Genomic DNA, 13,187 nt, shown 5'->3' with positions numbered 1-13,187 from the left:
TTTTTCTGAATAACCTAAAATTCAAGTAATTGAATTTTAAAAAAAATGACCGTTTAATGTTTTGGACGCTAAAGAAGACAAAAGAAAGGGAAAAAAGAAAACAAAGAGAAAAAAAGGAATTTTATTTGCTTAAAATTTTTCCGTTATATAATATTTTAATATATTTGAACTGTTTATTGCGTCTTTTATGAAAAATCTTATTTTATTCTATCAATTTTAAACTGTTTTCGGTCCCAAACAGAACCTTTTCTAAATCAACTAGTCCAAGGAAGATAATCTTGTAAGTTCTGAAAGCCATTTCAAAATATATAATTATTTTATTATATATTTATGTTTAACTTTATTCCTTTTATTACATATATCGTATACCATGTTTATATTCTTTCATCCACCCTATTTAATATGGATAAAATGTGAGTTTCTTTTAAATAGTCTGAAGAACCCTATTATATATACATTTTATTATAAAACCCTATTTTATCAGATAAGGCAATGTTATTAAATTTAAAGCCTAACTTTAATTAATTTTTTTTTTTTTTAACTTTTATATAAATTCCAAATTTAAAATTATAACTTTCTGATTTTTATTCCAAATTTAAAAACCAATCACAATCAAAATTTCTATTTAATTTATATTAAAAATATATTTAAAATTTAAGCATTTCATTTTAGTCTTGTTTTTTTTTTGGGGGGGGGCGAATGATTATCTAGCCTAAGGGATACTGTATTAAACTCTTACAAGGTCCTGGATATCCGATGGTGAGGCCCCAGCTTGCAGGTTTTGGGGAGTATGGAGTCATCCTTTAATTGCCACTGCTCCCAGGGCCATTCTGTTAGGGTCCCAACTATGGGTCAAATAGAAACCGACTCAAAAAAAAAAACAAATATATTCTATCAAAAAAAAATTTTCTTCAAAATAACTGGATTTGGAATTAAATAACCTGAAAATGGTTGATATGCCATAAAACAACCAACCAAATAAGCTCTTACAATTATATTCCTTTTTTATCCAATATAATAATTTAAAATTAAAATATATGATTCCAATTCTGGTTATAAAAGAGATGAGTATTGGCTAAAGAGAGCTTGATATGAGTATCTAAAACGGTCCTCTACTATCAGTTTGGAAACCGACGGTATCGATGATTTATCTCATTTAAATTTTCTGAAAAAAAAAAAATATATATATATATATATATAATATATACACGCAGAAATTTGGAATATGCCTCACACCTTTTCTCCTTTTGTTATTCGGCTTTCCCTTAGTTAATTCCTCATTTCCTGCCACAAAATGTACTTAGCCATTCTGACATAATTTAAGTAACAAAGGCTACCTTCATTAGAACTGGCAGCTGCTGATTGAAATAGTTTCCCCTTGCTTACAGCTAACACATGTGTCTAGATGCATGACATAGAAATTATTAATTTTAAGAAAAAGTCCTGCAAAACTCCAAAAAAAATTTTTTTATTTTTTTTGTTTAGTTTTCATCCTCATTAAAACACTAGCCTTGAGTAAGACTAGACGGTTATTGTCACCTGATGATATCTCATTAAACTGAAACAGTAGATTTATTGTAGTGACTATGGTAATTTTTTTTTTTTACTTAAATTAAATAAAATATATATATAAAATGAAATACGTTTATAAGCCAAATTATAACGCAATATTGTGAAAATAAACATTAATTTGTTTAAAATTAATATTATAATGATAGACACCATCCTCAAAATTTTATACATTTTTTTTTTCCATGGCATGATGGTAAATTGAAGAAAAATTAGTAAAGAGTTTGCGTGCGTGTTGTTCATCTCAGTGTTATTTTACAAATGCCGGAAGAATATGCTTGGCATGCGTGATATGAAAGTCAGATGTGTTTTCTGTGATATAAGCATTGTTTAAATTTTAAAATAAAATAGATATGAAATATGTTTATAACTTTCATATCACGCATGCCAGGTGTATTCTTCTGGCATTTGTAAAATAACATTGCAGACGCATAACACGTAAACTGTTTACTAACTTTTTTTCAATTTACCATCATGTCGAGGGCAATAAAAAAATGTATAAAATTCTGAAAATAGCGTCTATTGTTGAAATATTAATTTTAAACAAATATTTATTTTAAAATATTGCATTGTAATTTGGCTTAGAAACATATTTCATATGTATTTTATTTTAAAATTAAAACAACACTTATATCACGGAAAATATGTGTGTGTATGTATATATATATATACCGAGCCAGAGATGTCTGATGATGCGGGGTTCGAATCGTTCGACTGGTATTAATCGTGACACCCTGCACTGAAGATTCCTGAAAGGATGAAACACTAGTGTCTGTAGGAATATAATAATTATTATAGTAAAAAAAAAAAAAAAATAAAATAATTATATATGTATATATATATATATATATATATATATATACACACACACACTTTAGCAGGCTGCCCAACATTGGCCGGTCGTAAAATACGCTTAAATACAAGATTTTTTATTAATGCAGATTTCATATTGGACCCAATAAACAGTAATTAATGATTTAAAAAGTTTGAAAAAAAAAAAAAAAATGACTCGTGCGCCACCACCGAGAATCGAAACCAAAACATTTAGCTTACGATTTACTTTTTCCTTCGACGTTAATGCCTGAGCTATGAAGACGTGTTTGCTGCAAGGCTAAAAGTTAAAACATGAACCAGTAGCTATTACGTTACACATGCATGTATATTTGTAATGCCATTGTTCAACCTTCACCTGGCAAATTCCATTTTTTTAATTTTCTCACTTTTACACTGATTCCCCCCCCCCTCCGGCTAATACCCAAATATAAAGTTTTGCAATGGTTTGAATACCCTGTGTATTCAATTTCATGTTTGTAGACCAAAAACTGTAGGAAGAGTTCAATAGACAAAATCTTTTAAACAAATATATATACGCATATATAAATATATATAAGAGGTTTGTGTTTACTATAATCTTTTTATGTAAATATTACTCAAGTATAATTCATGTAGAGTATCTGCATGAATATAATTACACATAATAGTTAACAGTTAAAGATGATCATCTCATAAGAAAACCAAAAATCTAATAGAGAATTAATTAAAATGAATGTTTAAACGAATATGCAAATTAGCTAGATCTTTTGCAGATAGAATGCAATTCCACGACCCATATATAACAAAGTTGTATTTTTTTTTTTTTAATAAATAGAAAAAAGGTTTTTTAATATGAATATCAATACACAGAAAAACACAAATTTATAGGTGTGTGTGTATATATATATATATATATATATATATACAGTGATGATCATATTTATTGGCACGGTAAAATAAAAGTTAAATTTTGTCTAATAAATTCTAAAAAAGGGATTAAATTAAAGAAAATAACAAAGTATATTATGTATTTTTAACTAGCCTTTCCAATGCAGCAATCGGATTTTAGAAAAAATAAATAACAAAGGAACAACAAACATAATTGCAAAAAACCCTTGTTCAAAATTATTGGCACAGCTTTGTTTTTCTTTTAGTATCAGTATAATATCAATCAATTTCCGGTTTACGTGCTTTCTGAACTTTTTTATAGCCATATTATGCTTGTTTAACGCTAATTCAGTGAATAATTTTTTTCAGATAATTTTTAGATAGCGATTTATTTAAACTATTATAAGTGACTAAATTATAATTTTCAATCGCCATGATTAAAACTAAGGAACACAGCGAAGACGTCAGGAAGCTTGTTGTAGCATGCCATACCAATGGGGAGGGCTATGATAAGATTTCAAAGAAGCTAAACCTTCCCAAATCCACTGTTAGAGCCATAATAAACAAGTTCAAATCGCAAGGCCACGTTATGAGTTTAGAGGGTAGAGGGAAAAAAAGGATTCTTTCCCCAAGAGATGAACGGAAAATTGTTCGACAAGTAAAACAAAACCCAAGGATCTCTGTTGGGGAGATTGTTGATGAACAGAGCACCTCTGGAGTGAATGTATCTCGACATACAGTTGGTAGAGTTTTGAAGAGAGCTGGTTTAAAAGCATGTCGTCCGAGAAAGACTCCCTTATTGAAGCCTATGCACCTGAAAGCAAGGCTAGCCTTTGCAAAACGTCATATTGATAAAGATGTTGCATTCTGGAAACGTGTTCTATGGACTGACGAAACGAAAATAGAGTTATTTGGCCATAATAAAGTGTCTTATATTTACAGAAAATCTGGCGAAGCTTTCCTGCCTAAGAACACCATACCCACAGTGAAGCACGGTGGAGGCAGTTTGATGTTTTGGGGATCCTTTGCTGCCTCTGGACCAGGGCGACTTGTTAAGGTCACAGGTAGCATAAAAAAGGAAGATTATGTTAAAATATTGGATGAAAACCTGAAAGACTCTGCTAAAGAGCTCTCACTTGGTCGTCGTTGGTGGTTCATGCAAGATAATGACCCAAAGCATTCGGCTAAACTGACTAAGAAATGGCTTGAGGACAATCATATTAATGTTTTAGAGTGGCCATCACAAAGCCCAGACCTTAATCCAATTGAAATTTTTGGAGAACATTAAAATTGAGGGTAATGCAAAGGAAGCCTAAGAATCTTATTCAATTGGAGGATTATTGTCAGGAAGAGTTGGCTAAAATTACTACTGAAGAGTGCAACAACTTGGTTGTAAACTATGAAAAGCGACTGAGGAAGGTAATCAAGGCCAAAGGCTATACAATTGATTATTAAATAAATCGTGCCAATAATTTTGAACAAGGGGTTTTTGCAATTATATTTGTTGTTCCTTTGTTATTTATATTTTCTAAAATCCGATTGCTGCATCGGAAAGGCCAGTTAAAAATACATAATATACTTTGTTATTTTCTTTAATTTAATCCCTTTTTTAGAATTTATTAGACAAAATATAACTTTTATTTTACCGTGCCAATAAATATGATCATCACTGTATATATATATATATATATATATATATATATATATATATATATATGATAAATTATGCGCTCATAACATTTGGAACTGCAATTTTTACTTGTGCTGCTATCTGATTTTCTAACTTGAAAAATTTGTTTTTCCACACTATTTCCCCGTTTCAGCTGAAACAACTAGAGAGCCAACTGGAAGAAGAATACGATGACAAAAGGCTTCTTATGCAGGACAAAAGGGAATTGGAACGGCAACTCCAAGAATTCACTATTCGTGACACGGAGCGAAACAGTGGTAATTATTTTCACAGTATTTCTGACTATGATCCAACGATTAACATTAGTAAAATATGTTAAAACTATTGAGAACCATTAGTGATGATAGTTGAAGACTGTTATGGGGAAGATGCATCATATACAATTCAAATATATTCTGCTAAGATAACAGTGCAGTATCTGTTTTTCAATTATGACAGCTGAAATAACAAAGTACTTTATATGTAAAAACACTTTTCATGCAGGAAAGATGCAAGATGTTCCTGAAAGTTTCTTAAAGTTTTACTTTAGGAGAAAATTTATTCAGGAGAGAGACTAGCATTCTCTAATCTAATTATTTAGTTAACTGAAATAGTGACATGCGGAGAGATGTTGGGTCGGTATAACATTTCGCACTTAGCGATTATCAAAGTTTTCTTTCTATATTATGGGTCAAATGTCTTGTGAAACCCATGGCAGACTTACATTATTCGATGTTTCCCCTTCATTCAGCTTCCACAGAGAGACTGATTTGAAACCCTTTGTTTTTTTCTTCGCTCGACAAATGTGACATCATTTGTCACCTCGATTCATACCTTTGTTTTGTCTACGCTGTTTGACTTGCTGCTCTTTGCCTTAGCTTATTATTTGTCTTACTATTCTGACCAATCTCAAAACTTTTCTTTCGGGGCACAGCAGAAATCCTCCTTAATCTATGGCCTCGAATTCGATTTTGACAAGAAGACCTAAGAATTCAATATGGCGACCGCCACATGCGCATGGACTTAATATAATTCACGCACGCACGCGCTCGCACGCACACACACACAACTTCAACACCTGTCTACTGTACGTAAAATCATTCTCATATACGAGCACTTTTCTTTTCCTTACAAAGAGAAGATTCCTGGTGCTACCAGATTAGGCTGTCTGAAGATATTGGCTTCCTGAGACGAAATGCATCTAACATTGATGCTTTTTTGTTTTTCTACTTCCTTTTGAAAAACTTATGTTCTGCAAAACCAAAAACAACAACCCATCTTTTCCCTTTTTTTCCTTTTTCCCTTTTCTCTTTCTATCTCTCCCACTTCCTGACTGGTTTCCTAACTTAAAACGTAATGCATTAATACTGTAACCCTTTTTTCTCTCCCAAAACTCATTCATGTTCTGCAGGGCAGGAAACAAAAACGATAAAAACCCACTATAAAACAACCAAACCAAACACTACAAACTAACGATTGAAGATACAAAAAGCTTGAAGAATAAAACCTTCTACAAAATAACTGGATGCAACATGGATACTATTTCCAAAATAACTGCATTCTGCATTAAATAACCTGAAAAGGGTTGGTATGCCGTAAAACAACCAAACCAAATTCCCTTTCCTACTAACAAGACTTTTTAACACCATGCAGACTTTCTAACCCTTTTGTCTTTTTTGTCTATACTCAAATAGACATATTCATTTACTAACACTTTTCTCCATTTTTTTTTTTATTTACACGTCAACGAAGCTGACTCCATAAAGTTGTTTTTGTTTATATATATATATATATATATATATATATATATATATCGTTTGTCTTTTGATTGCTTTTTCTATTATGGTTGTCTTTTATTTTGTTTGTCTTTTCAAATTCTCTTTTTCTTTTCTTTTTCTAATATCAGATAACATAAAACAATTAAAGAAAGACCTTCGTCGAACAAAAGCCCTCTTGAGGGATGCTGAGGCAGTGATAGAGAAGCAACAAAACTCAGAAAATTTCAAGGTTGTCATTCGACAGCTGCGTAACCAGGTGAGTCGAAAATGAAATTGCACAACCAGATTTATATATGATATATTTATATGATATATTTATATATGATATATTTATATATGATATATTTATATATGATATATTTATATATGATATATTTATATATGATCAGGTGGGGGGTGGGCTTTGTCTGGGCATAAAATGCACTTAATTATGATATTTTAATGTGTCCAGATTTTGAATATATTATTATAGAGTTGTGATTTCAAAAGTAAAGAAAAAAAGTATTTGGGTGCCATCAGCTAGAATCAAAACCGAAAGCACAACTGTAGCATTCAAAGCTGTAGCAATGTGATACGCATATGAAATGATTAAAAATTAAAAATAAACTAAGATGAATGTACAAAAGTTATAACGATTTTTTTTCAATTTTGAACCATTTTTGACTCCTTAAAAACTATTTTAACCAGCTAAAGACCCATAAAAGAACAGTCCTAAAAAATCCAATCATTTGAGGCCCCTAGCACCGCTCTGCAACTTTTAGTTTCGGAGAAGATAGTTTGAAAATATGGAGACAGGCAAACGTAGACATATAGCATTTTATATATTAGATTTATTTTTTTCTGTAGAAGGCTTGAGCAGACATTTCAAACATTGTAAGAATTGTTAATAACACTTTCTGTATATGGTGACATTTGTGTATATCGACGATGTGTCTTTGCAGAATTAATTAACAAGTCTAGATTTACGTAAAATAGAAAATCATGTTGTGAAAGTGATGTCAGCTGTTAGGTCAACCAGCTGCAGTTTCTGCCCTTATTGTCGTCTGCTGATAGTTAAAGACAGAGTTTCAGTTGTGTGAGTCGTGGTGGTGATTAGCCAATTAGGGCAGGAAATAATTAAGTTTTTTCAGAGAAAATAAATTTTTTTAGGTGTATCTTGTTGAACTCTGGAATCTACACAGAATTTTGAACGGAACTCTTTATTTAATCCACAGGGGTAGCATGCTCTTCCTGTATCAACCATGATTGGGTAGAAGTTTTAAATAATTTGCAATTGCATTTGTAGCATCGCCTGCACTGAGGATTGAACCTTCAACCTCCAGAATAATGTCGCTTACAACTGAATTTTACTTAGTACTCATTATGCCATGAGTCCTTGGTAATTCCACAAGATACACCTTAAAAATAAATTGATTACTTTTTGAATAAAAATTTTCACAAATATTGTTTCCAATTGTTATTTACTTTTTTTGTTTTTGTTTATCTCCTCTTCCATTTTTTTTTTTCCACATTGCAAACACTCTTATTAAATACCTATATACCCAACATTTGTTGGTCCTCCAACAAAGGAGGGATTGGACATAGTAATTCACTTCCATATGTTTGTTCGCACTTTTCACGATAACCATACCTATTTTTTTTTTAATTTTGCACAAACATTAGTCATGGTGAAAATAAATTTTCGCATGCTTGACTTTTTTTTTTATTAATTAAATGTTTTCCTTTGTTTTTTCGTTTGTAGATTGAAGATGCACAATTCACGTCTTCTTCTGCTGTGAAGGCCAAGAAAAATCTTGAGATTGAACTGGAAGAACTTCAACAACAAATTGAGGATCTGTCGAAGGGAAAACAAGATGTGAGTTCACCATCTTTGTATACTTCAAAAGTCATCTTTATATTGATGAAATTATATGACTACTTCTCGATGTGTTTAATTTTTGTTTTTACAAGACTTGCACATTATTCGATTTTTATTATTATTTATTGAAATCAATTAAATTTTTTAATAAAAAATAATGTAATTATGAAATTAAATAAACCAGGAAGCTTGTATTGTAACTATAGTTCTCATCTTGTGTGTTATTTGCACATGATTAATGTAACCCCTGACCTTCTTCAGATGTATCTTGTAAAATTTATGAATCTGCACAGAATTTTGAAAAGAGCCCCTTTATTTAATCCACGAGGATAGCATGCTCTCATTTCTTTGTTTTGCATTATATGAATAGTGAGAGTGAAAGTTTAGATATTGTCCAATGAAAGTTGGCATTCGATATGCAAATGACATAAACCCTTGATCAGTGTGAGTTATCAGCACATCTATAAACTGCATAGATGGATGGATAGAGTTCACATCGTCCAGTCATGTTTGAAATGAGGCCAGAGTATGAATGTGCCCTCCAAATATTGCAGCCACATTGTTGGAATTGATCCTAAAAGTATTCTATGTATACATTGGTTAATAATGTGGACAATGATGATCCGGTTGCAAGATCTTCTGCTAATAAATATTAGATCCCATCAAAAAGTATATAGTTTCTAGGCAGAAGGTCAACAAATTACTTAGGACTTCTACCCAGTCATGGCTGACAGAACAAGACAAGGGCATGCTACTCTTGTTGATTAAATAAAGGATCTTGATTGAAAATCTATGCAGATTCTAGAGGTTGACAAAATGATTCCCGTGTCCAATAAGATACACCTGAAGGACAGAGGTTACATTGACCAAAATGTTGTGCAAGAAATACTCAATATGAGAACAGTAGTCTGAATAATTCAATTTATATATCCCCATCTCAAAAATTCAGAAACATAAATATTTTAATTTCTTGTACTCAAGTCAGTCATTTTAAATGCTTTCAAATTTTGAAGAGTTAGGCAAAAAAAATTAATTTTTTTGTAACTCTCCAAAGTTTGAAAGCAGTTTAAACCTATCAAATAGAAGGTCATTTTTGTTGATAAATTTCTTAGGAAATCCCAATGTATTGAAAGTTTGTTTTGTGACATCATCCATTAGAACAGCACTGGGGATAACCATGAACAGTGAATGACATCAACCTTTAAACCAGGTTCAGAGGATCATCTATAGCATTTTATGTATATTAACTGTCTCTATTCCTAGGGAGTTAACTACCTTTAACAAGTCGCTGTGCCCAAAAGAAATTTCAAGACTTGTGATATTTATAGATTTTCAATCTAAACACAAGATCATAACTTTGACCAATCAAGAAAAGGGGAGATAATTTTCTTTTAAATTATACACTTATGTCAGATGTATCCTAAGATGAGAAGGTGCCGTGCCGTGCTTATACAGTATGAGGCACTGCTAAAAATGAGTTACACAGGTGAAACTTGCAGTTATAAACAAATTAGCTGACAACTCTTTGATATTAATTATGTATCAGGAAAAAATAAATATCCTCAGTAAAAATTGTGAAAAACTGATTAGAATTTTAATTAAAAATAAAAATCAATTTTATCATATTTGCTAATCTGAGCAGAAATCCCATAAAACGGGAAGATAAGTCGGTCTGCCATATAAAAAAGCAATAATGAATGGTAGATAGGCAAAATACAAAAACTGATTTTTATTTTTAACTAGGACGCCACCTGGCATTGCCCAGTTGTAAGATATGCTTAAATATGATATTTTAATTTATGCAGATTACATATTTATTATTGTAGAGACAATTCTCTATTGATTATTATATTGTACCTAATATATGGTAGTGAGATAATAACTAAAAAAATATATATATATGACTTGGGTGCCATCAGCTAGAATCGAAATCAAAACCTACAATTCTTCATCCTCATTCCTTAGTTTCTGAGCCACACCCATCTGCATATATACACACACACACACACAATAGAATCCCAGGATTCTAGAATATGGCCTTTTCAGTTTACAATGTGGAATACAATGTTTTTCCGTGATATTTTTCTTCAGCAAAAAAAGCAATGATTTTTTTAAACCAAATCTGTTTTTCTATTGAACTGATTAATTTTGTGTGTTCTGGTTTTAGGCTGAAACGCGGTACATGACAGTGTTGCGAGAACTAACAGATATTCAAACACAGCTTGAAGAAACAGAAGAAGATAGAAATGAGGCGGTTACAAAATATACAGCCGCCGTCAAGCAGGTCAGTGTTTTTTTTTTTTTGTTTTTTTTTGCTTGTGCATTTTTTTTTAAGTTATAATTTTGTGTTTACTTATATTTATTAACTTAATCTTGTTTAACGTAAAAATAATAATAAAAGAAATAAATTATGGATGAATAGCTAGGAGCACCCAGTGTTGCCCTGTCATAAAATACACTTAAATATGATATTTTAATTTATCTAGATTTACCATAACATCACATAGTCAATTCTCAGTTAATTATTTTATATTATTTTGTACCGTATACAAAATCGTGATGGTAAAAGTAAGAAAAACATTATGACCTGAGTGCCATCAGCTAGAACCAAATCTGTAGCATTCCAGCCTGAGACATTACTGTGTGAGCCATCATCAGTTGGATAAGAAATAGCTAAAAATAAACTAACATCATTGTACAAATTTATATATTTGTACATGTATAGAATAGCAGTTTAAGTAGACTTACCAAGTTCTAATTTCTTTCAATTTTGACCCTTGGCAACTCTTTTGACTGGGTAAAGACCTATACAAAATGGTCCACAAAAAATGCAATCATTTGACCTGCTGTCTCTGAGGAAATAGTTTGAAAATATGGAGACAGACAGATAGACATAGTGAGTTTTATAAATGAGACCTGGTTAATTTACAGAATATCTTAAATTTATGGTTTGACCCTGTTCTAGACTTATCATGGTCAATTTGTTTATAAAATTATAACTGCTTATTTTTGCCTCGGATTTTAATTGTGTCCGTCTCATCACTACTAGAATTTGCCATCTCATTTTAGTCAAAATGATAAATTATATCATGGAGAAAGTTATTTTGTACTATCATAGCTAACGTACAACCCAAATCTGATGTGTAATTAAAAATACTGGCAGAAGACGAACAAAGTTACACCAATTAAACATCTAATAGATTGGAATATATAGAAAAAGTAAAATTAGTTAACAAATTTAAAAAAAAAATTAAAATATGTAATATAAACCAAAAATAAATAATTGAATTGCACACTTAGTATGTAAATTCAAGTTACCTCCCCTCTCTCCACACACGGAAAATAAAAAATAAGGTAAATAAAATTTTTATTCCACTTGCTAAAGAGATATTTATTCACTGTGATATATCTTCGAAGTACAATTACCAGTCCGCATGGTTTTCAAAGGATTTGAAACACTTACTATTTGACATAGAGGATTTTCTTCAAAATATATTATAAAACATAGTCATACACATTAAGTCACTGTGTAAAAGTTTTGACTTATTAAGAATAATTATTGTAAAAATATTAAAAAAAATTTTCTTAAGAAAAATTGATAGAAAATCTCGTTTTTGTCGCCCCCTTTTCAACACCGACAACTTTCAATTTTTTACATTGTGATAGCCTTCTAATACTTCCCTAATTATATATCACACACAATGCTTCAAGCAAACTACATCCATTATATAAAGGGTAAATATCTGTGTATTAGTGTGTGTTTGTATTTCCGCTAAAAACTCTTCTCATCCACATCGAAGCAGCTCAAACGTGGTACTGTTAAAAATAGACACATAATATCGAAAATTTGGAAAAAATTGTCAATTATTTCATGTAGAAATGTTGTTTTATTTGAAGAAGGGGGTCAGGTAAAACCTTGCTTTTGATGCTGTTTGTAAACCGCGCATGGCGAATAATCGTTTCATTCTTTTGTTGTAAAAAGATAAATTTACAGGATTGTGGGCCCAACTCTCTTTCTGATCTACATTAATGATCTTCCAAATCACATCCTTACATCATTCGTAGACATTTATGCTGATGACACTACTATCTGTAGTAGCACATCTAAGACCGTAAACGACAAAGTTCTCTCTGATTCTCTCTCCTCTGATCTTGAGCAAGTGGTACAATGGGGAAAGAGGTGGCTTGTTACTTTTAATGCATCTAAAACCAAGCTTTTATCTTTACATCATCAATGCTCTGATCCTCATCTGGCATCAATTGAAATGAATGGCTCTCGTCTTGGGGAGGACAAGCTTCTGGACTTGACCTTTACTCTTGATCTGAAATGGAACACATACATTAAATCCGTTGCCAAGGCCGCTGGAAAAATGGTGGGATCCTTCTATCGATCCAGTAGATATATCACTGCTGATGCAATTCTTTATCTATATAAGAGCCAGGTATGTCCAAGGATATAGTACTGTTGCTATATCCGGGCAGGAGCTGCTAGAAAGGACTTATCCTGTCTTGATACAATTCAAAATAGACTTTGTAGCCTCATGGGGGATGTCCTTTTTTCTTCCCTGCAACCTCTACAGAAGAGATATTGTGAGTTTGTCTCTGCTTTATC

The 13,187-nt window shown here is 31.4% G+C and overlaps 1 protein-coding gene across 6 annotated transcripts in view; it reads left to right on the top strand.

Annotated features, from left to right (window-relative positions):
• LOC145297667 (unconventional myosin-XVIIIa-like) overlaps positions 1 to 13,187 on the top strand; it is a 794,600-nt gene that overhangs the window by 754,099 nt on the left and 27,314 nt on the right. For all 6 annotated transcript variants that reach the window (XM_080143864.1, XM_080143857.1, XM_080143848.1 and 3 more), the window contains 4 exons: positions 5,094 to 5,217; positions 6,846 to 6,973; positions 8,459 to 8,572; positions 10,743 to 10,859. In XM_080143864.1, coding sequence (XP_079999990.1) covers positions 5,094 to 5,217; positions 6,846 to 6,973; positions 8,459 to 8,572; positions 10,743 to 10,859 — 483 coding nt within the window. The remainder of the gene's footprint in view (positions 1 to 5,093; positions 5,218 to 6,845; positions 6,974 to 8,458; positions 8,573 to 10,742; positions 10,860 to 13,187) is intronic.

Source organism: Euprymna scolopes, chromosome 2, assembly GCF_053919585.1.
Source record: "Euprymna scolopes isolate OS-2025 chromosome 2, ASM5391958v1, whole genome shotgun sequence".
NCBI classification, from domain to species: domain Eukaryota; kingdom Metazoa; phylum Mollusca; class Cephalopoda; order Sepiida; family Sepiolidae; genus Euprymna; species Euprymna scolopes.
Note: the sequence above shows the minus strand (reverse complement) of the source record. Positions and strands in the feature narration are given on the sequence as shown.